This window comes from Stegostoma tigrinum, chromosome 12 (assembly GCF_030684315.1).
Source record: "Stegostoma tigrinum isolate sSteTig4 chromosome 12, sSteTig4.hap1, whole genome shotgun sequence".
NCBI classification, from domain to species: domain Eukaryota; kingdom Metazoa; phylum Chordata; class Chondrichthyes; order Orectolobiformes; family Stegostomatidae; genus Stegostoma; species Stegostoma tigrinum.
Window position 1 is genome coordinate 41,241,799 of NC_081365.1, and position 24,246 is coordinate 41,266,044.

The window sequence follows — 24,246 nt, forward strand, 5'->3', positions numbered from 1 at the left end:
TGATGAAACTTGAGTTCGGTAAAGTATCTGGAATTAAAAATTAGCCTAATGGTGACCATGTGACCATTGTCAATCTGTGTAGAAATATATAGCTCACAAATGGCTTTTGGGAACATCTGCTGTCCTAATTACCTCCATGGTACTCCCAACTTTCAATGATGTAATGTTTAACTTCCTTTTGAAATGAGGCAGCAAGCCATCCAGTTTATCAAAACTGTTACAACGTCAAAAAATGGAATGAAGCCAGAAAGATCACCTAGCATCAACCGAGGCAACAGAAATTATAATAGCAAAGCGCAGCCCTTTCAATCCTGCAAAATTTTCTTCTACCAAAATTTAGGAGCTACTGCCAAATTTGGGAGAACTGCTCACCCACAACATCCCAGACAAGTCACGCCACAGCCTGACATAGTCATACTCATGGAATCATGCCTTACAATGTCCCTGACACTACAATCACTCAAGTTCGGGATAAACTCACTAGGGGTGGCAGAACAGCGACAGTTGGGAAGCTGTTGCCCAAGGAGTCCTCAACATTGATTCCCAATCCCATGAAGTCTCAGACAGCAAATCAAAATGTGGGCAAGGAAACCCACAAAATTACCATCTGCTTCCTTGCCTTGGCTGATAAATACCACTTGATGGAAACACCAAAGTTAGCATGGGCATAGAATGTACTCTGAGTAATGTGCTTTAATGTTCACAAAGAGTGGCTTCACAGCACCATTACTGAACAAGCTGGATGAGTACTAAAGGTATTGCTGCTAGACTGTGTCTGTGGCAAGTAACAAGAGGGATAATCCTTGACATTGTCCTATCATTGTCAGTCTACCAGTCACTGATCCATCTATCTATGACAGCATCAGTGGGAGTGGTCCCTATAGAGCCCATGTGGAAACAAAGTCACATCCTCGCTTTGAGGACATTCTCCATCATATTGTGTTGCACTACCACCATGCTAAATGCAACAAACTTTCAATAGGATGAATAGCTCAGAAAAAGACTCAGCGGTACTGGGTCCATCAGCAGCAGCACAATTATGTTTGAAAGACAATCTGCAATTACATGATCTAGCGTATCCCTCACTGTACAATTACCATCTAACCAGGAGATCAGCCCTAGTTCAATGAAGAGAGTAGAAGGCTATGCCAGATACAACTTCAGGTATACCTAAAAATGAAGTGTCGACCATCAACCTCTTGAAGCCACAGATCAGGACTACTTGTATGGCAAAATCATGCCAAACCATAAACACCATGCAAGTGACAGCAATTCCAAATCAGTGGATCAGATCTAAGCTTTGCAGTCCTGCCAATCCAGTTATAAATGATATTGGATAATTAAGCAACTCATTTGATGAGAAGGCTCCACAAATATCCCTATCCTCAACAATGGGAGAGCTCAGCAAAAGGTGAGACTGAAGCATTTGTATCCATCTTCATTCAGAAGTGCTGAGAGGTTGTCTGCCTCCAGAAATCCCCAGTGACAGGGAAGTAATGGCGATATATTTCTGAGTCAGGATGGTGAGTGGCTTGGAGAGAACTTGCAGGTGGTGGTGTTCCTAGTTATCTGCTGTGCTTGTCCTTCTAGATGGAAATAGTCATGGGTTTGGAAGGTGCTGCTTTGGTGAATTTCTTCAGTAGACCTTGTAAATAGTCCACGCTGCTGCTACTGATAATTGGCTGTGGTGGGAGTAGATATTTGTGGATATTGAGCTTATCAAGAGAACTGCTTTGTCCTGTATAGTGTCAAGTTTCTTGAGTGTTGTTGGACCTGCATCCATTCAGGCAACTGGCCAATATTCCATCATGCCGCTGACTTGTGTCTTGTAGATGGTGGACAGGCTTTGAGGAGTTAGAGGTGAGTTACTTGCCGCAATGTTCCTACCCTCTAACCTGTTCTTAGCCACTGTGTTTATATTGCAAGTCCAGCTGAATTTCTGGTCAAAGTGACCCCCAGGATGTTGATAGTGGGGGATTCAATGATGGTCATGCCATTGAATGTTAAGGGATGGTGTCAGTATTATTTGCACAACACAAGTGCTAAGCAAAGACCAGCAACACTCCAGAACCTTGATACTGTTCAGACAAATCATTTCGTTGATTTGCACCAAATCCACTCCCTTCCCCGCTGATGCATAGTGGCAGCAATGTGCACCATTTAAAAGATGCACTCTGTCAGCTTGTCATCTTTGGTATTTTGTAAACCCAGAACCTTGAGGCCACCCAAAGGACAAGGGCGGCACATGTACATGAAAATCACCACCTGCAAGTTTCCCTTCAGGACACATGCCATGGAGCTATGTCAGTGGAACTCCCTTACTAACACCACTGTCCATGGACTACAACAGTTCAAGGAGACAGATCACATCCACCTTGGCCAGCACAATTATGGATGAGCAGTGAATGCTGGCCCAGCCAGTGATGCCCACATTGCATGATTTTTTTTAAAAAATGACAATCTAATTAATTAGATATTCCAATTAATGTTCTCTCTGAGTTGTGTGACTGCGTGCACCCTGATATTGCCTGTATAGTGATCAACGTGTCAAAACAGATTGTAACATTGACGTCCGATTCTGGAAGTCACTTCCAAGCACCAACCTGGGAGGTCAGAGCAGGAAGAAATAAAATTGGGGGAATGCTGATTACAAAGTGATTTAAAAACAGTCAAATGGCATATTCCTAACATAAAATCACTCATTGATGTTTTTCTTTTTTACAATGCATATACACACTCCAAGATTTTGACTACGGATTTAATAATGATTTGTTTTACATTACATAAGTGGCAGCTTACAGCGCAGATATTGCCAAATTATGCCAATGTTTGGCCACCTCCCACTGCTAAGACTGGGATGTATTATCTCACCTCACAATAAATTTGAATTCAAATTAGTTAAGTTTCCTTGGACTATTTGATTTCATGATAGCACCCCTTTTAAAGGGGTTTTGCCAGTAATTTTGTTCAATCAGTCAATTTGTTTTGATCATTCAAACATCAATGGATGTGTCATTTGACTGAAGACTAGCTTTCTAATTAGCATGTTCAGGTAAGTTGTATGTTTTTGCATCAACCGTGTTCAGACACATGTCTGGAGCAGGTGAGTCTTGAATCCAGACCCCCTGGCACAGAATGATAGATCATTCAGTTGGAGAAGTGGCATGGAATGCCTGTAAACTCAAAAGATTGAAAACAAAGACCCATCTCCACTAACACCCAGCCCACCTGTCTCAGGTAAAGTTTTGAAGTATGGTTTCAGCTAACAAATAATGTTTCACAGCGTGGTCAGGTGGCAGATTGAGTCACAACCCTTCCAGATCCATCAATGTGACAGACACTGAGCAGATGAACGCCCACAAACTGACTCTGAAAAGTTTCTGTGGAGTCAGTAGCGGAGGGCTCAATGGGTTGGCTCATAGAATTTCCATTGGAACTACAACTAACAGATTTCCATAAACGCACCATTTTGTTTGACTTATCACATGGCAGTTCATCAATATTCATCCAAATAAGTGATTGCTCATTCTTCAGAATTGGGTTAAGGTATCAAATGATATTGAATTGTTTCAAGCCTAGAAGCTTGACCTAATTTTCATAGACTTGGAACTAAAACTAGAATTTATTTGGCATGCTATGCTGTGGATTTGGATCGTTTATATGCTAAAAAGCCCAACTTGGCCCAAGGTGGGATTTTGAACTTTAGCAGCCCATCTTTAATCAGGCCACCATTGTTGAATTTGCAACTAACAATCTCTCCTAACTTTGACCAGCTGCAAAGCAGGCAGTTATTGATGAGGATTATAAGTGCCTTATAAAGCCATGTGTAGTTTTACACTGTTCACTTAGTAATAATGAACAAAAGACTTGCGCTAATATCACAATTTTCATACCATGGGACATTTCAAAGCACTTTACAAACAGTGAAGCACTTTTGAGGTGTGATCACTGTTATACTATAAGAAATGAGGAAACCAATTTGCTCACACAAACAGCAATGCGATAATGACCACAAAATCTGATTAAGGGATAAATATTGGCTCAAACTCCCTGTGGATGGAAAAAGTAATATTACAAGATATTTTATAACCTCCTGAGAAGGCAGATGAGCTAACACTTTAAGATCTTATCCAAAATGCTCCTCATCCAAAAGTGAAGTACTCCATAAGGAATGCACAGAACCTCACCCTAAATTCTTTGTGCTTAAGCCCTAGAGTGAGTCTCAAACCCACAGTCTTCTATACATATACAAGTGTGATACCACCTGAGCTTTGGTTGACAGTGAAGTTACCCTGTCTACTTAGAATTTGAAGAGATCTTTTGATGCATATCAGTCACTTTCTAGGATTTTATCAAGGCATTATTAACACTCTGTCAACATTTATTCTGGAAATTTGCTGAGGACTTTATCAAAAGAAAATGAGAGCTTATTATACATTATTGGAGACTCTACAGGGGTCACAAGTAAAGGAATGCTTGATTCTTCAGATTGTACCAATGTGACAGCCTTCAGTCAAGCTTAGTACAGTGAGGAAAATTTGTAATTTCTTTAAAATGTCAATGAAATCTGTATTTGTTTTTGAGATTGTTTGAAAATGATTATAAGATTGCATTAATTGTAAAGGGATCATTTGTAAATCTTTTGGATAATAAATACTGTTTGTGTGACATAGCAACACTTGACCTGGAAGCAGTACCAACCAGAAGGAATTTAAGATCAAAACAGAGATATTAAAGGACACAAGGAAGAGCTGCAGACACAAAAGAGAACTGCAATCAGGAAGGTTGGGTTTATGGGGGAAGATGAAGGAAATTAGTGTGCAGGTACAGATAAAAAGAGAAAGCAGGCAGTGACAGAAAGTATGAACAAACTAGATTCTTTAGAGGAAACTAAATAAATCTCTCATGGGAAGACAATTTTTTTTCTGTTTGCAAGTACAAGAAATGGCAGCAATGCACGAACTGGCTAGCAAATTCCCAAACCTGGGAAGCATGATGAATAGCCTGGAGAACAGCACTCAAATATGCAGGTGTGGAGACTGGGTTGGGGTCTAACTTTCTTTAATTGGCTGCTCCCACAACTGAAGTTTTCCAATTATTTGAGGTGCTTTCAAGGGGTGAGTTTAAAAGTACTGTACAAATGTATGTTGTTTCATCAATTATTAAACTGAAATTTCCCTTTTTAGCTGAAGTATCATTTCCCTCTTAATTCATGATTAATTTGTATTAGGTCTGATTCATGTAAAAGCTACAAAGAAAATCTTGTGAGTAATTTAACCATTTGGGTGTTGATCAGTGAATATTGGTTTATGATTTCCCCTTGGGGATTCTGACAACATGGATTAAATCATAAACATCACCAATTAGCCCCAAAATTGCTCAACAGCTGCTATGTTAGTGCATCAACTGAGCAGCTTTCATCATTTCCACAAATACTTACTGACCCATAGTAGGATAAGTTTTGCTCCAGCAGATTGTTTTTAAAATGGGAATGCTAAAACAAAGATCACGCTGTCTGACCTTGTGTAGTAGAGCACAGACTGTACAGTTAACTGATAAAGAGTAATGATTGCAACTAATATGTAAACTTATAATATTGAAAGTCACATCAAAATTCCTCACTGTTCAGTTTTTAGTTTAACCTTCCTGGTGGTAACAATGGATGGTATTTTCTCATTTTTAATTAGTGTTTTGTCAAGTGAGATTCATAGTGTCCAGTCTCCCATAGCTTGGAACAACCTTTCTCATGCAAACTTCTGCTCTTTGATTAAATCTAATTGATTAAACAATTAGTTTTAAAATTTATTTTAATTTATTTCTATCATTAATGATAGAACTGGGCTGTTTGGTGCCTTTCTCAGGGAATCATGTACTCTGACAAGTAGAAGTACTCACCTCTTCCAGTTTTCACGTCTGTGGTACTAAATTTAACATCCAGCTGCACACCACATCAACTTCTGTAAGCCAGGAATGACACTGAGCTGCTCATGCCTCTATATTCAGACATGCTCCCAGAGAAGAGGAATGTCACAGACAAGAACCTGTAGGTCTGGGTGGATACAGTAGTGAAAAGAAGGGTAGTCCTTATGGCAGGTGGTTGAAGTGGCCTGTGAGTTGGTGCGAGAGTGCGAATGATGATGCAGTGAGTTTGGTAGTTGTTGATGTGAACTTGCATGAGGGTTGAGAAGGATGATGACCATTGAGCATGCAAGAATTTTGTCTTGAAGAAGCAGTTGGTGATGACTCGGGCAAGCATTTGGTAAGCTGTTGCCACAAGGTACCTACTATGTTTTACCTATCAGGAATTTGCGCCATCTACTTTCGTGGTGAAGGAGAGGAGAACTGAAAGTGGCATATAAATAAGTTGACTTGGGGTTTTCATGAGATACAAAGATATGGAAATAAGATAGTTACTACTCAGTAGAAAGATCCTAGAGTTGACATTAAAGGCCTAAGGGGAAATTGGAAGATTATTTTACAACTTTGGAGATTCTGATTTTAAAATTTTTGATATGTGCTCCATCATTGCTCAATCTAGGAAGGAAAAATTCCACCCAATGTTTCCTACTCTATAAAGCTCAGGATAAGTAGTGAGTCATGTATTAAATGATATAGAAGCGTAGAATTCCTACACAGGCAGAAAGAGGCCATTCAGCCCAAACAGCATCCCCTGCCTGATCTCTGTAACTCCACATTTCCCATGGCTAATCGACCTAGCCTGAACATCCCTGAACACTACAGACATGGCCAATCTACCTAAACTGCATTTCCTTGGGTTGTGAGAGGAAACTAGAGCACCTGACAGAGACCCACACAGACATAGGGAGAACGTGCAAACTCCATACAGACAGTCACCTAAGGCAGGAATTGGCCTGCCTCAAGCCAGACTTCTTGGTGCTGTGAGGCAGCAGTGCTAACCACTGTGCCATCCTTTGCCTATTGCTTAGAACAATATTGTTTAGATAAGCTTGAAGATGAAATCACAGTACCTACAGCAGTCTTCATTCTCAATGTTCACATTTGCAAATTGATTTTATTCCAGAAGTCTATCACCTTTTAAAATAACCACAAAGTGGGAGAGAGTTTATTCTTCATCAATCACGATGTGAAGGTAACATCTTCTTATTTCTTTTAATTTTGGGCAATGAACTAAGAATGGAGATGCTGCTTTAAACCAAGGAACCCATACAAAGAGATGGCTGCAGTTTTAAAAATCATGTTTACTGCAGCACATTTGAGTTAAACAACATTACATTTTCCTGGAACATGCGAACAAAAGCAGACACCATGGAGCTAATGGTTTCTGAATTAAGGGAAAACTGTTCTGATTGGCTCCACTCCAGTTGACCATGGCTTCTGTGGAGCCAGTTCAGCAGAGAACTACCTAAACTACAAAAGAAAGCATCAAAAATGTCTCTGTGCATCTCCCTCTCTCTCTCATGGGTCGGTATCAGGAAGTAAAAGCTAGCTGTCTTCCATTCACTTGCTCTACAAATTCCTGAAGGAGGAATAAAATGCTTCTAATGCTGTAAAACAACAAATTCTCAACCAATAAATGAAAGAGAACATCGGTGCACAAACAACCTTATATCAATAGTAAAGAACTAAAATGAATTATGAGAAAGAGGAAACAGACAACTCATTGAATCCTGTGATCCAGACTGGTGTTGAAGAATTGTATTTCCCCGATTTTTTTTGTTTCGTGTTTCCACGCTTAATATCCAGGTCTTATCTGTCATTGTGTGTCTATTTGTTTGTGAAGGGGGGAATTTAGGAAAGGATAGTATTTAAGTTATAGTTAGCAATTCATATCTCCTTATTGTCATTGCTTAAAGGCAACATGTTCACAATACATAGTTATTTCTTTCTTAAGTATAGAAACTTGGCAAGCATTTTCTTTCAATGTGAACTTGCCAGTCAGATAAATTGGGGACTTTGAATATTTTAATAAATCTTTCCACATTTGTGACCATTGTGGGGATAGTGAGGTTTGACTTACAGTGAACTCCCCCATGAGTCATGACAATAAAGTTATGAAAACATAGGCTTTAAAATGCTGAACTATGAGAATACAGTTTGGTTGGTGCTTATTAACTGGAGCGAAAACAAGCTGGCTTGTTTTAATTTTCATTAGAAAAGGAATTTCAATCCAAGTCACGCCATTCATTATTCTGACAAATAATGTCACCTTGATTATTCTAGGTTTCCATGGGATCACAAAGATCACAATTAGATAGGATTAGTAAGATCTGCTGATGCTGGGGTTAAAGATGACACAGTGTGGAGCTGGAGGAACACAACAGGCCAGGCAGCATCTGAAGAAGGGTGCCAACCCAAAAGGTCTACTTTCCTGCTCCTCTGATGCTGCCTGGCCTGCTGTGTTCCTCCAGCTCCACACTGTGTTATCACTATTAGACAGGGTTATGGATTTTTCCCTTCTGTCCCAACAAGACCTGCTAACTGGAGGCTAGGCTGTTTTTTTACCCTTGCATACTGTTATGGTATTGAATCACTGGTCGGTTTAAGAGAGGATCAAGCCTAGGCATTTCAGAAGGCTTCTGTCATGCTATGGATTCATCAAGGGAGCTACATCACTTAATCAGCCGTGGAAATTGGGTGGCTCACAATATTTTCAGGAATTGAATGAGATGAAATATATGAGGAAAGTATTATGCTCAAGCTTATGTCTACACAGGTAACTTAGCTTGATCATATCTAGGCTCCAGATTCAAACGAAATATTAAGTCACTTGGAGGAACATTGCCACCAATAAAGGAATCAGACAGTAGAATTTGATCCTTGTTTCAAGGCAAAATAAAATCTAAATTTGCGGATGCACGCTCTTCGACCTAGGACACCTGAAAAACATGCAACCTAAAATTAATTCCACCCATTTTCTGGTATTGCTGGTGAACATTTAAAAAAGGTGATGGACCCCTTACATATGATGAAATTAAATAATTTTAGATATCCTTATGGCCTAAATGGCATTTGCCAATTAGAAGTTTTTTTTAAATTTAAAAGTGGTTCTCTCTAGTCCAGAAGGAGTAAGAATGTTGTTCTAAGCTGCAGGATGCTCATTAGTCTCCATTCTGCTCTCCCTCTCTTCCCCCTTTAAGAAATAATTGCGCTTATGTAACAACTTGTCAACTTTCCTAGAATGCTCAAGAGACCTTCACAATCAATTAGTTTCCAAGTGTGGTCCTTTGCTGTGCAGGAAAATATAACATATTTTGAAACAGCAATGAGATTAATGACATGTTGTCTGTCTTTCTTTGTGTTCATTGAGGCAGAAAGGCTGGCCAGAACAACAGGAGAATTCCCTGTTGTTCACCAAAGAGAATCACGAGATCCTTAACAACCTTAACAGTAATGATGACAACGGGAGGAATATATTTCTGAAGGACATGTAGAAACATGGAATCATATACATTGCTCAAGACACCAGTGTATTAAAACAAATGCAAAACTTATTTGTCTGGAAACTTTGATTAAAATAAAGGCACTCAACTAACCAGCAGGCATATGGACATCTTCTGCTATATGTGCAGCAGTAGAACTGCCATTCTCGATCCAGAACAGCCTCAAAGTACCGGCTTTGTATTCCAGCTACAATACCATTGTTTGGACAAGTATGATACCTGAAAATAAATAAAGAGATCAAATGCTTATCATTTTTATGATGTTGCTTAGAGTAAGCTGTTAAGTAAGTGGGCTATTTGAGCATTAGTTTAAGAGCAGTTTTGTTATCATCACATGCAGTTTATAAAAGCAACACATCCAAACATAAAGTGAATAAAATTTCAAAGTTGTCTGAATCATCTACATTGTAGCATTGTATGAAAATGAATCAACATGCCAACAATTCGATAGAATAATTCAGGTCTAAACTCTAATTTTCTTAGTGTAATTAGGGGATTAAAAAAGTGTACAGGAGAGTTTTCTAGTTTGTCCCAAGTGCACAGGATGGCCTGAGTGCAATGGATATCAGAAAATCTTTTTGAATAAAGCGCACACCTTGAAATGCTTAATTTTCTACTTATTTAAGCAAAAAGAGGATAACTGGGATTTTCCTCCATGTTTGACTAAATGAATTACATTTTAAGAAAACCAAATGGCAATTATAAAATTTGATGAAATTATTATATATGGATTTTCAGGAGATTTTGATGAGATGCAATATAAGTGACTTGTCAAAAAATAAGGATTTATGATGCTAATGGGATTATAGGAAAGTTGTTACAGGCATGGGTATTATGCAGTAGAAATTCGCTAGATTTGTAGAAAAATTACATCATAAGAAAAGCTAAAAAATGTTTAGCAGAAGCTCAGAAACTAAATGGGATTTCAGTCTGTGAAAGATTTTGAGAAGGTAAATAAAGAGTAAAAATTTGGGTTTTTTGATGTTTGATGACTGATTTCACAAGGGTCCATTATCACAACAGAATATCTTCCATTTCACAGTCTGATTAACAACCAAGCGGATTTGGGCCCTTTGATATGGAACTTTGAATTCCAATGTTTATAATACTTGAATGAAATGTTTGATTTTATAAAGGCTTATAGAGAAATAATTTAAATGTAGCAAATTTTTTTTTGTGAATGAGAGTCTTTTTTTCTAAATATACTGAAGTTGCAAAACATTTATTTCACAGAAGTTTATTTATTTTCTCAGTTATTCACAGATTCTAGATGTGCCCCTGGTAGACACATGGTGTGTTAATATGATAAAGTGAAAGGGTAGGTGGTACATTTGTTGGCATGGAGTGTTTGAGTAGCTGTGGAGTGGGAGTTTGAGTAGAGGGGTATAGAGTGGCATGCAGGGTGTGAGAGGCTATGTGTGATGATAGGGGACATTGGATTGGATTTGGGGTATGAGGCAGAATGGAGTGGCTAGAGGGGCAAAATGTGGCATAAGGGATGTGAGATGTCATTTGTTAACATGCTCTGCTCTGGGAATTGTGTGTCAGAGAGAGGGTTTTGAGGCATGAGGCCTGTAGATTCTTCATTGTTTAATTAGATTTTAAAAATTAATCTTCCACACAGTGTTGCTGCCCCAATCTAGACCAATATCCCAGCCCACGTCAGTAGCCGAAGCCTCTCTTCTAGTCTGGGGTCACCCAGCCACATCCCAGCGATCCCACCACTTCAGAATGAAAATCTAACCTCCCAGGCCAGGATTTCCTGGGCTGTGCTTGTAGACCTGGGACATTGTCCATTCCTCCTCTTTTGACCTGGGAGTGAGAATCAAGGCTGCAGTGTTTCTTTTTCAATATTTTCTTTCTGCTCTCCTATGACCATGTGGCCAGGTTCCTGTCCTTTAATATCTGAAAGAAGGAAGTCAGGACGGTAGCATTGTGATGAATGGTGAGGGGTACACTGGGGATGAGCTAGGAAGAAGTACATCATTACATCATATTCAGCTTGTAATTGTGGGATGGGGAGGAAGTGGGATGTGAGAAGATGAATTATACATGAAGAAATCTATCAGTTTAAATAGTTTCAGCCTCTACCGCTGGTCTTGTCCTCAGCAGTGGCCCCTCAAGGCAACAACTGCCTCCTCTATCACAGTGAGAACATGCAGGCATGCATGTTCATCACCAGTTAGGTATGCTGTCTCCAATTACCTGCTACCATCTCCTGCAAGAGAGTCACAAGTGGGTGATATGCCTTTCATAATTGTGTAGTTCACAGGGTGGAAGCTATGGGATATGAGTGTGAGGCTTGCAACGGTGTTAGGCATGTGAGACTAAGGTGAAACTATTGATACTATGTATGAGTTGTGATTGGGGGTTGTGGGAGGTGAATGATGGGGCCATAGTGCAGCAAGAAGTTAGTGGTACAGTCGGCAGATTATTGCATTTGAAGACACATCCAATATGTGTGACCATTCATAATTTCTGAACTTTCTATCATATTGCATCCAGGACCTCTGGCATTGACCACAGGTCAACTGTTTGTATTGCTTTCTTATAGTTTATCTGCAAGAATCCTGGTCCCCTGTGGACAGATGGCATCTCTCTTTCTCTTCACTTTCAGAGCCAATGCTCCTAGCACATCACTGAAAAATCTTGAAGCTTGCTTTTTGCCAAGTTGCTTCAGTTTTACCGACCTCTTTCTGCCAGAATACATTTCGCCTTTAATTGAGCAAGTTACTTTTTATTCATACTAGCCTCTCACCAGTTTTCTTTCCCTGTTTGTGCTTGGAACCATTCAACCATGCTCTTGGTACAGGAGGCGTGCTACAATCATTTATGTTAGCAAGCAGCACAATGTTTTCATGCTGTCTACATCAGAAGCAATTGGCACAAGGTAATGATGCATCAAAATCTTTGTGCCTATTTGTGGGATTATTGAATTTTGCAGTGTATATGTGTTGCAATGTTGGAAAAGTGAACTTGTTCAAACTCTGGTGCACTTACCACTCCCAGCAGCCTGATTAACACCACTCTCTTTGGCAGGCAGCAGTTGTCAGCCCTCTTGCAAAGACAAGAAGGAAGGTATGTATGGTTTCTTGGTGCAAGTCCATCCCATTATTCCATTAATGGTGTGTTTATGTTGCAGAATATTTCCACTGGTTGTGGGCTGTGTGTCAATTTTAGAGGTCACAGATTGCAGTGCTTTGTGTTGATGCCACGATATTTTATTTTCACATTCCCAGACATTTACATTAAGCAAGCCCTGAAAACATTTAAATCATGTAAAGCTTAGAACATCATGCCTGAATAAATTCCCTCAACTATCATATGCTGGATATTTAAATAATTGAAGTGTCACCGTTCTACTACCATCTCTTATTGATTAAAAACATATGATTTGATTTTATCATCTTTCATCTTTCCTGCTCACGTAGATGCAACAACTGAAAATATTACAAGGCGAAGGATTGTCATACTTACACAGCACAAATATCTGAGCATATAACAAAAGCTGAAATTGCTGGTGAAACTTAGCGTGTCTGACACCATTTGCAGATGTTTCAGGTCCAGTGACCCCATTTAGGACTTAACTTGTTTAAACAGGTTATTATTATTGGTAATGAATTTGAAAAATATATCTGATTCTGTGATTGTCTAGATTTTCAATTTTTAAAAAAACTCCCACCTCCTCACATGGTTGTACATCTGCAGACTGTATCCCCAACTTTTTTGTTTTCCTCTGTGCTTTATTTATAACACTTCCTTCGCTTCCTTTTTTGTCTCTCGGTCTTCTCTTCTACTTCTGTTTCTCCCTCACTTCCACATCCACATTTTGAATGTCAAAATTTTGGTTACAGCTGTTTGGTTTTGTGGAAGGGGCGAAAATCTGATTAGGGGAATGTAAACAATGCGTTACAGGATTGTAACATGTTCCAAAGCCTTCCGTAATTGCTCAAGGGACAGTTGAGAGTTTACCACATTTCTGTGCGTCTAGAGGCGCATGGAGGCTATACCAGGTGAGGATGGTAATTTCTTTCCCTAAAGGACATTGTGAACCAAGTGGGTTTTCCCAACAATTGATAATGGTTTCATGGTTATCAGCAGCCTCTAAATTTCAGATTCTTATTGAATTCAAATTCCACCACCAACTATGTCAGGAATTGAACGCAAGTCTCTTGGATACTAACTGGGTGTCTTGATTTATTGTTTAGCAATGATACCACTGGGCCATCACTTCCCCAGTTTGAAAAAACACAGGCTTTGGCTATGACCCTGGAGGGGCAGACACCCCAGGGAACAATCAGTAGCCACAACTGTGAGAAGGTGGACATTATAGGTCCAGAGGGCTGTCCCCCATGAACTGAGGCACCCACCTTCACACTGAAGCCACCTCTTTGGCCTGCTCATGAACATGGTCAATGTGGATTGCCTGCAATGCACACAAAGGCTCTTTAATAGATATCGTGTATAACAAAAATGAGTTGATCCGACCTTGACTACCCTCATTCCAAATAGCACAGGGTCAGGATCTTGGTAGTCAATCGGGTCAGATGCTGAGTTCTGCCAAAATACACACCCCTACCCTTCCATATAGACCTTGAACCAGTTTAAACTTAGTCCTAATGTGGGAAGTGGTATTGAATAACAGCAGGCAAACAAAACATAGAAGCTTGAATAGTTCATCAACTTTACTAGCACCTTTCACCCCAACCTCAATTTCACCTAGACCATCTACAAACGTCCCTCTCCTTCCTGGACCTCTCCATCTCCATCTCTGGTGACTGCCTTGAAATTGATATCTATTTCAAGCCAACCGATTCCCACAGCTACTTACACTACACCTCCTCTCACACAGACTCCGGCAAAAATATGATCCCCTACTCCCAATTCCTCTCCTTCCACCGGGTCTGCCTCCAAGATGGAGCGTTCCACTCCCAGACATCCCAGATGTCCTCCTATATCGAGGACAACAACATCCCACCCACTCCAGTGATGAAAAATGCCCTCGACCTCATTTCTTGCATTTACGCCCCCTCTGCCCTCACATCCCAATCCCTCAACTAAAATAAAGACAGAATCCCCCTTGTCCTCACATATCATCCACCAACCTTTGCATCCAATATATCATTCTCCGCCATTTCCGCCACCTACAATCTGGCCCCACACCCAAAGAGATATTTCCCTCCCCACCCCTATTTACCCTTTGTAGGGACCACTCTCTCCACAACTCTTTCGTCCACTTCATGCTCCCCACTAAGCCCACCACACCCGGCAATTTTCCCTGCAACTGCAGGAAGTGCTACACCTACATCTACACCTCCCCCTCACCTCCATTCAAGGCCCAAAACTAACCTTTCATATCAGACAGGTACCTGTACTTCTGTCAGCTTGGCCTACTGTATCCACTGCTCCTGATGTGGCCTCCTCTACATCAGTGAGACCAAGAGTAAACTCGGAGGCAATTTTGTAGAGCATCAGCGCTCTGTACACAACAAATGACAACACCTTCCGGTTGCCAACTATTTTAATTACCCCTCCCGTTCCCTGGGCAACGTGTCCATCCTGGACCTCCTCCAATGTCACAATAACACCACCCGAAAACTGGAGGAGGAACACCTCATACTCCGCCTCAGGGGCCTACAGCCAGATGGCCTAAACATGGAATTCAGCAGTTTTAAAATCTTCCCACCATTCCCTGGCCTCGTCCCATGTACAACCCTCCCTCTCTTCCCTGCCTCCTTGACCTGACACAACCTTTCCAAATTCTCTCCCGCCTATCCGTCCCACACATCTCACTGACCAATGCCTACCACTCCCTACCTGCACTCACCTATCACCATCCCGCCTACCTTCCCCAGCCCCACCCCGCCTCTTTCTATTTATTTCCCAGCTCCCTTCACCCTCCCCATTTCTGAAGAAGAATCCTGACCTGAACCATCAACTTCCCTGCTCCTCTGATGCTGCTTGGCCTGTTGTGTTCCTCCAGCTCCACACTGTGTTGTCTCTGACTCCAGAATCTACAGTTCTTGCTATGTCTGAAAAGTTTAGAAACGACCACTGTGCCTTCATTTCTTTTTGCTCCTTTCTTGACTTTGATTTTTACTTTCAATATTAATGTAATTTCATTATTATTATAATAATGCCTCCATAACTAAAGTAAATGGCAAGAAATGATTTGGGACAGTCAACATGGTTTTGTGTGAGGGAAAATGTGTCCCACAAACTTGATTGAGTTTTTTGAGGAAGAAGATTGATGTGGACAGAGCGACAAACATTATTTACTTAGGCTTTAGTATAGCCTTTGACAAGGTTCAACATGGTAGACTAATTAGTAAAATTAGATCACAGGGGATTCAGGGTGAGCTTGCCAACTGGATTCAAAATTAGCTTTATGGTAGGAGACAGAGAGTGGTTGTGAAAGGTTATTTTTCAGACTGGAGCCTGTTAGCAGCGATGTTGCACAGGAATTGGTACTGGGTTCACTTTTGTCATTTATACAAATGATTTTAATGAGAATATTGAAGATGTGGTTAGTTAGTTTGTGGCTGGCACGAAAATTGGTGGTATGGTCGACACTGAATAAGGTTATCTAAGATTACAGAGAGATCTTGATCAACTGAGCCAATGGGCTGAGGACTGGCAGATGGGGTTTAATTTGAATAAATGCAAGTATTGTATTTTGATAAAACAAACAAGGGCAGGACTTATACAATTAAAAGGAGGGCCTTGATAGTATTGTAGAACAGAAAGACCTAGGAGTTCAGATATACAATGCTTTGAAGTTTGCATCACATGTAGACAGGGTATTTAAGAAAACATTTAGTACACTTGCCTTCATTGCTCAGACTTTTTGAGTATAAGAGTTGGGACATCATGTTGAGGTTGTACAGGACACTGGGTGAGGTCTGTTCTGGAGTACTATGTGTAGTTCTGGTTGCCCTGTTTTAAGAAAGATTTTATTAAGCTGGGGAGGTTTTAGAAAAGATTTACCAGAATGTTACTGGGAATGGAGAGTTTGAGCTATTAGGAGAGGCTAGGACTTTTTTGATTGGAGTGTAGGAGGTTCAGGATTGACCTTATAGAGGTTTATAAAATTATGAGGGGTATAAATAAGGTGAATGGCATGTGACTTTTCCTTAGGTTGGGTGATTTCAAGACATGGGGCATATATTTAAAGTGAGAGGAGAAAGATTTTTAAAAGACATGAAGAGCAACTTTTTAACACAGAGTGGTTGTGTTTGGAATGAAGTTCTGGAGGAAGTGGTGGATGCAGGTACAGTTACAATATTTAAAAGGCATTTGGATAAGCAGATGAATGGGAAAGGTTTGGATAAGCAGATGAGTGGGAAAGGTTTGGGGGCAATATGGGCAAAGTACAGGCAGTTAGGTGTAAATTAGGTTGGGATTATGATCAGGATGCACTGGTTAGACTGAAGGGTCTATTTCCAGGCTGTATGACTCTATGATCCTACTTTCAAATTTTCCGCTCACTAATCTGTTTACTTTTATTTTTAATATCCCAACATAATTCTACATGATTTTTGTTCAATTAACTGTTTTCTGTGGAATCTAAGTTTAAATCCCTTTTTTGTGTGTGTGCCTAATGGTCTCCAAAAGCCATTTTTGAGATGAAAATACTATCTAAATAGCTTCCACTACCATTGGCGAAAATCCATCTCCAAAGGACTATTTTATTAAACAAATAAACTCATACAAATCTAAAGATTAGTGTGATTATCAACATATCAACAATGAATGATGCCATTGTCAAACTTGGAAAGACAGAAAATCAGTCAGTTTAATCTGTGACTGGCAATTTGATAGTAAGAAGAACAGAACATAATGTGAAACAGATTTATTTTCTTTTTCTTTTAGCCTTGTTGCTGGTTTCTCGTTTTCCACTAGTTTGCATTCCTAGGCTTTTGCATTCCAACTTGTAATATTTTACATGAAATGCACAGAACCACAATCACAAAAATGTGACTTTTTTTCAAAATAACTGATTTGTTAACTGATTACTACACAAGGCATTGACATTTCTAAGAGAAGTTTTGAACAGATTTCAATTACAGGGATGTTTACAATTATGGTCTTGTGGGAAGTGGCATTTGTCCAAATGAAAATAATATAAGCATGGATGTTTCATGCAGTCATTGTTGGCATCTACATTATACTGCCTTTCATCAACTTTTGAAGTCTATTGTTTTTAAGGTGGCTTCTGAGTGCCCAGTTCTGTGCCATGAACACTTTCTATATCTGCAAAAAAACTGATAAGATTGTATATTTCTGCTATAGAATAAATGCCTGAAATTGAACGTAATTCTTCTGCCAGGCAAGTAAGTTATTGTACATTAGACAAAACACAACACAGTGTGGATTTTAAGACTGATTTTGTCCACAATGCCAAGCGAAACTTGGGGATCGCTTTGTGGAACACTGACGCTCGATTCGCAACAAATGACTGCACCTCTCAGTGGCGAACCATTTCAACTCCTCCTCCCACTCCTTGGATGACAAGCCCCTCCTGGGCCTCCTGCATTGCCACAACGATGCCATCGGAAGGTTGCAGGAACAGCACCTCATATTTTGCTTGGGAACCCTGAAGCCCAATGGTATCAATGTGGACTTCACAAGCTTCAAAATTCCCCCTACCCCTACCGCATTCCCAAAACCAGCCCAGCTTGTCCCCACCTCCTTAAACTGTCCTTTCTCCCACCCCATCTCCTACCTGCCAGCCTCATCCTGCCTCCTGGACCTGTCTGTCCTCCCTGGACTGACCTATTCCCTCCCTAACTCCCCACCTGCACTCACCTTTACTGGCTCCATTCCTGCTTCCTTGACCTATCTGTCTCCTCTCCACCAATCTTCTCCTTTATCCAAATTCTATCTGCCTCCCCTTCTCTCCCTATTTATTTCAGAATCCCCTTCCCCTCTCCCATTTCTGAAGAAGGGTCTAAACCTGAAATGTCAGCTCTCCTGCTCCTCTGATGCTGCGTGGCCTGCTGTGTTCATCATGCTCTATACCTTTTTATCTCAGATTCTCCAGCATTGGCAGTTCCTACTATCTCTGATTTTGTAACAAACTGGGTTTAGATGAGGAAACTAATTTCATATCAAGCAAGGGATTACATTGCATTTCTTAGGTCAGTTTGAGATGACAGTCAGGGAGGTGGACAGAATTGAAGTTAAAAACAGGAAAATAAATGAACCTCAACTGGAATAGGTTCTTACTCATGTACATTCTGGTCTTAATTTCGATGAGAAAATTGATTGGCAACAATGATTGAGTCAGTGAACAAGACAGAGATATAGATGCACACAGTTGAAGGCTGACCAATTTTCCAGATGTCATTTGAGTGACAGAATGTAGGTAATGAATGCTGACCTGGAGCTTAAGTTGAGTTTCTCAGATGGATTCCTCAAAAATAATACGAATTTCTTGAAATTTTTTTTAAATGATATGCAAGAGATTGAATGCTACTAGAATAATTAATGTTGTCAAAAGCAGAATTACAACTCCTAACCTGTTTACAGCTATACAAATTTTAGTTGAATTTGACATCAAAATCACCCATTCTTTTAAAATATATGCTATAAAATATTGCACTTCTGAGGAAAGTGGTTGCAAATATTGGTGTATCAATGCATGGCATATGGATGCTGCATTAGCTTTGAGATCTTACAGACCTTAGGGGTGAATGTAATGGTCTCCTGCTGGTATAGTTGAAAGGTGGAGTATGGGGGTACACGTACAATAAAGTGGGATGTCAGCCAGCCCATTGCAGTCCCTTACATCCAACTTATGCAACAAACAAAAATGGAGGCTAAAAGCCCATCCGGTGAAAGGAAGACTCTTTTGCCATCAGGACAACACTTCCAAGCTAGTTAACTCCCTTTATTTTTCCCCACACCCTCCTCCGCAAGACTCTCTAACCCACACTCCCAACTCCCTACCTCTTCAGGAGTCTCCTGGTCGTGCTACCTCAGAATACCTAGGAACTGTCCATTGTCCCTACGGTGAACTCTGCTTTCTTCTGTTGTTATTAGTGCTGTAGACCTGCTAGCCAATCAGATTGTTTGGCAGTGTGCAAGGGTGGGACCTCCTGTCCCTGGGGGGCAGGAGTCCCATCCTCACCCTATTAAGGCTATCCCTGGTGTGTTATCACTTTAGGTCAGTCACATTTCTGGTCAGCGCATTGCTGATGGGCATTTAGCTGGTTGTGGAAGGAGGAAATCCATTTCTCCTTATAATTTATCCCAGTGAGTTTATTTATTCAGGCTATGAAGATACCCACATACACTTCACAACAGGGAACTGGGGCGCTCTCATCCATTTCCCAGTCTCGTGGTCTGGACACAGATTATCTATATTCATATCTAATGGGGTTGGGGGAGCCTTGGGGGTAGAGTGGAGATCTATGGAATGAAACAGAGCTGTAAAAATGATAGAGATAAGAAAAGAAAACTGAATATTGTAACATGAATAATCTGGATTTTGTTTCTATTAGGAGTTATTATTGTACTACTTAGGTTGATTGTGCCACAGTTTTAGCTCATGCTTCACAAGTTAACATTATAAAATGGAGTCAAATGAACAAAAAAAAGTAGTGCTTTGAAATAAATATTAATACATATAAAGTTACTTTGACATCCGAATTTGTTCATCAATTGATTAAGTCAGTCTCATTATTTCAGCGGTGGTAGTTTTCATCAGGGTTAAATCTGGATCATCATGCAGAATGTAGGATTTTCAGAGACAGGAATTCTGCTGGTCTGCATGAGATATATCACAGTGGTGTTGGAGTAAAATTGGTGGGAGCCAGAATGTCCCACTCGTGAGGAATTTGACCAACAGTGGGTCCAGTTTTGGACTGCTAAAGGCATCTTATTAAAGGCATCTGTCAGCATTTTCCTATCAGAATTTCATTATCCTTTCATTGGCATTGCCAGCGAGGTCTGCATCTGTTGCTCATCCTTAATTGCATCGATTACATTGCTGCAGTTTTCGAGTCAGGTGTAGACCAGACTTGATAAGGAAAACAGATTTCCTTCCCTAAAGCACATTAGAATGAAATTGGTCCTTCATTGGCATCTCAGCGCCTACTGCTGCATAAATCAGGCACTTAAAGTAAATCTTTAACACAATGTTGTGATTAACAACAAAGTAAGACAATTGTACCTCATTAAAACCTTCAAGTAAAAGAAATCGCACAAGACAGCAAAATACAAAAAAATTTACACAATGCAGCAGAGTGTCACTCTCCATCTTCTCTATGTAGACTATATATTTCTAGATAAAACACTTATACACTTGTGATTTCATACGTATAATTATAACACAAAATTGCGAATAACAAAACATAGATTGCCTTTACAGATTGATCTCTCTTTCTCATTGAATTTCTTTGTGTCTTTATGAATTGCTATCTGTATCTGTAATTCTGTTCTGTCCGTCACTTAACATTTCTTTACAATCTTCTTTATTCTTTCCATTATCTTTCTTCATGTTTCTGAGCATAAAATCTTTTATTTCTTCCTTCCCACTTTGGGTTTCCACCAAACTCAGCCAAATAAATTCGTACAAATCATGATGTTCCAATATATTAAAGGCATTCCCAAGATACTGAATCACAATATCGATCTTTGCCCCTTCAGTGTTCAAATCAGCCCTCAAAAAATATTCAAGGCTGAAAGCATCAAAGTAAATCAATTTGGCTCCACTCATGACCAACAGCCACTTGAGTTTGATAGCATAGGGTTCCTAGGTTTGGTAGAGTCCACTGTGGAATAAGTCGTGGTCAGGGTAGGAGCAGTACAAGGAGGAAAATGGATGCAAAAGAAAGGGAAAAGTACGTAAGGATTGTTCATGTATACACATTTTAGCCTAGTTAATGTTCAAACCATTGGAAGCGTCCATAAATGTGAAATCTCTCACTAAAAAATGAAAATTCCTTAAATGTTGAGGTCAGAAAGGACGAATGTATTTCAAATGTTGTAGTACTGGCAGGTACTGGTGTGTTCTGCAAGTTGTTTTCAATCTACTCACATAACATTGGATCACAAAGCAAGAACAAACTTATTAAGATCCGTTAAGCATAGGGCACATGACTCTAGCGCTAACATTTGATTTGCATTGTATTTTGAAAGAATATTTAATCACAGGAAATTCAAAGCTGGCATGCTGTTTCTGTTTTAAAATTCATCAGTTAGATTTAGTAGAATAACTGACCTGCGTCCCCATTTGTGCACAACTGTCTAAGAAATATTTGATCATTTTAAAGCATACCTTAATACACATAACAGAAAAAAATTAAACAGAGGTTGTGTAGAGGAGAGCAAAACATTAACAATACACCTTGTGACCTACCATTCAAGTCCAGCTGGTTGGGTGTCATCCCACCAGCATTCTGTCGCCTCTCCCATACCCTGAGGTGTTGGCATGCATTCGAAACTCCAAACTCTGTCAGAGCCTTCTGATTTGTCATAGTAACTTTGTATTGAGACCAAAGCTTCCCCTGGATAACACTGGAAGTTAAATCCTTGCCTATAAAGATTGACCCATTGCACTTCAGGCGGTGGATGATTCTGACCATGAACCACAATGATCAGGACTATAAGCAAGTGAGCACATTTGGGGTGCATTTCTGCAGTCTGGATGCACTGGCTCAGACTTTGCTGCTTCCACCATTTTATATGGGATGTAACATTTGGCTAACAGATGTTTCCAAGCCTGAATCCAGAAACATTTATGATCTGACATAAAAATATGCAGCATGTTTTAAATCTAATACACAGGCTGTGGAAGTTCTGATACTCTTTTTAAGGTGGACTATGCATTTTCATGTTCTGAAATGATTCTCACACATATTCCTAAAGTGAGCTTCAAAATAACTTAATCACCAGAAACATTTAACCTCTTCATGTCAGTACAATGAGTGGCATGGAAAATATTACCATTCCATATGAATTACCCTGGTACCCCATAATCATGAATAACCGTTTGAAAGTTTAAAATAGGATCACAGATTCAAGGTAAAAGATTTACAATTATTTGCTTAATGTCTCAACACCCACCAAGCTCTGGGGTAGTGAATTTCATGACTGTTTGATAAATTTCATTTCTCCTCATCTCAGTTTTAATTTTGCTCCCTCTTATTCGAAAACTATGACCTCTCATTCTAGATAAAAATGGGAAGAACTGCAAATGCTGTAAATCAGGAACAACAACAGAAGTTGCTGGAAAAGCTCAGCAGATCTGGCAGCATCTTTGAAGAAAAAAATCAGAGTTAATGTTTTGGGTATAGTGACTCTTCCTCAGAACCTCTCATTCTAGATTGCCCCACGAGACGAAATAACCTCTCTACATCGACTTTGACAACCTCTTTGGCATGTCTAGCATTTTTAATCATTTATATAAAAGATTTGGATGTGAATTTAGGAAGTATGGTTCATAATTTTTAAGGTGGCACCAAAATAAGTGGTGCAGTGAACAGTGAAGAAGGTTATCTCAAAGAGCAGGAGGACTTGACCAGATGGGCCAATGGGCCAAGGAGTGCTAGATGCAGTTTAATCTAGATAAACGTGAGGTGTTGCATTTTGGTAAGGTAAATCAGGACAGGACTTAAATACTTAAAGGTAGGGCCCTGGGGGAGTATTGCCAAGCAAAGTGAGCCAGTGCCAGTGCATAGTTCCTTCAAAGTGGAGTCACAGGTAGACAGGATAGCAAAAAAGGTGTTTGGCACACTTGCCTTCATTGGTCAGTAAATAGAGCATCGGAGTTGAGAAGTCATGTTACATCTATACAGGACATTGATTCGGCCACTTTTAGAATACTGCATACAATTCTACTTGCCCTGCTGTAAGAAGACTGATTTTTATAAAGATCTTAAGCACTTCAGATATAGTATTACTAAGCCCAAAATGTATTAAAGGATTGTCTACATCTTTATCAGTTTTGTATTACTTAATCCAATTCAACCCTTAGAGTTATCATGACAAATCATGCTAAATGCAATTTTAAAGGCTCCAAAATTTCTGAGTCCTGAAGTGACAGTTTATGTTTGTAGCAGAGTAACTTTTATCTCCGCCAAATCCTAATTGATTTACAGTGTGTGTACTGTAAGGGGAGGACATGAATTAAGTACCCCTCTACTGTTGAATTACTCAGTCAAATACAGTACTACAAAAGCAGTATTGACTGCCGCTCAAACATTTTTCATGATTGTGGAGTTCAGAACCAAGGGAATTTTGTCTCAGAATAAGGAGTCTCATTGCCAAGCAAAATTTGGCCCTGGAAAATAAGGTGATATTAATTGCTTAGATGTTGCCATTAATGACAAAGGAATGATGCTCATTCAGATCTCAGTAAAAGCTTCCACAAAAACCCAGCAGTGGATTTTCCCCCTTCTGATATTCATTTCAATTTGGCATTTTGTAAAGAGGATTTGTGATGTTCAGCTACAGCGAAGATAGCAGAAAAGTTGATAAATCAGCGGAAAATAGTTCACATTCAGCAAAGCAAGAAGTAAATATATTTTCATGGAGGACACAGGCCTGCAGGACAACTAATTCCTGGCAATCCTAAAGTATGGGTTTCCTGTTTGCTATACACCACCTTGCGTCAAACATTAGTGACTGCTTCATTCACACCAGCACTTTTGGACACAGAGGTCAAGCAAAGAGTAAGGACGTTTGACCATTGTGGTCAATAGAATTGCAGAATCCTACAGTGCAAATAGAGACCATCCAGCCCAATGAGTCTGCATTGACCCTCCAAAGAGCATCCCATTGATCCAAAGGTCACTCAAAAAGTTTTATCTTTCTTTCC

General features: G+C 39.9%; 1 protein-coding gene across 1 annotated transcript in view; it reads right to left on the reverse strand.

Annotated features, from left to right (window-relative positions):
- Nucleotides 1–22,157, reverse strand: part of dpt (dermatopontin) — a 29,219-nt gene extending 7,062 nt beyond the window's left edge. The window contains exons 1-2 of the mRNA XM_048540150.2: nucleotides 21,787–22,157; nucleotides 9,516–9,641 (exon numbers count right to left, since the gene is read on the reverse strand). Coding sequence (XP_048396107.1) covers nucleotides 9,516–9,641; nucleotides 21,787–22,061 — 401 coding nt within the window. The 5' untranslated portion in view covers nucleotides 22,062–22,157. The remainder of the gene's footprint in view (nucleotides 1–9,515; nucleotides 9,642–21,786) is intronic.
- Nucleotides 22,158–24,246: the final 2,089 nt, after the last annotated feature.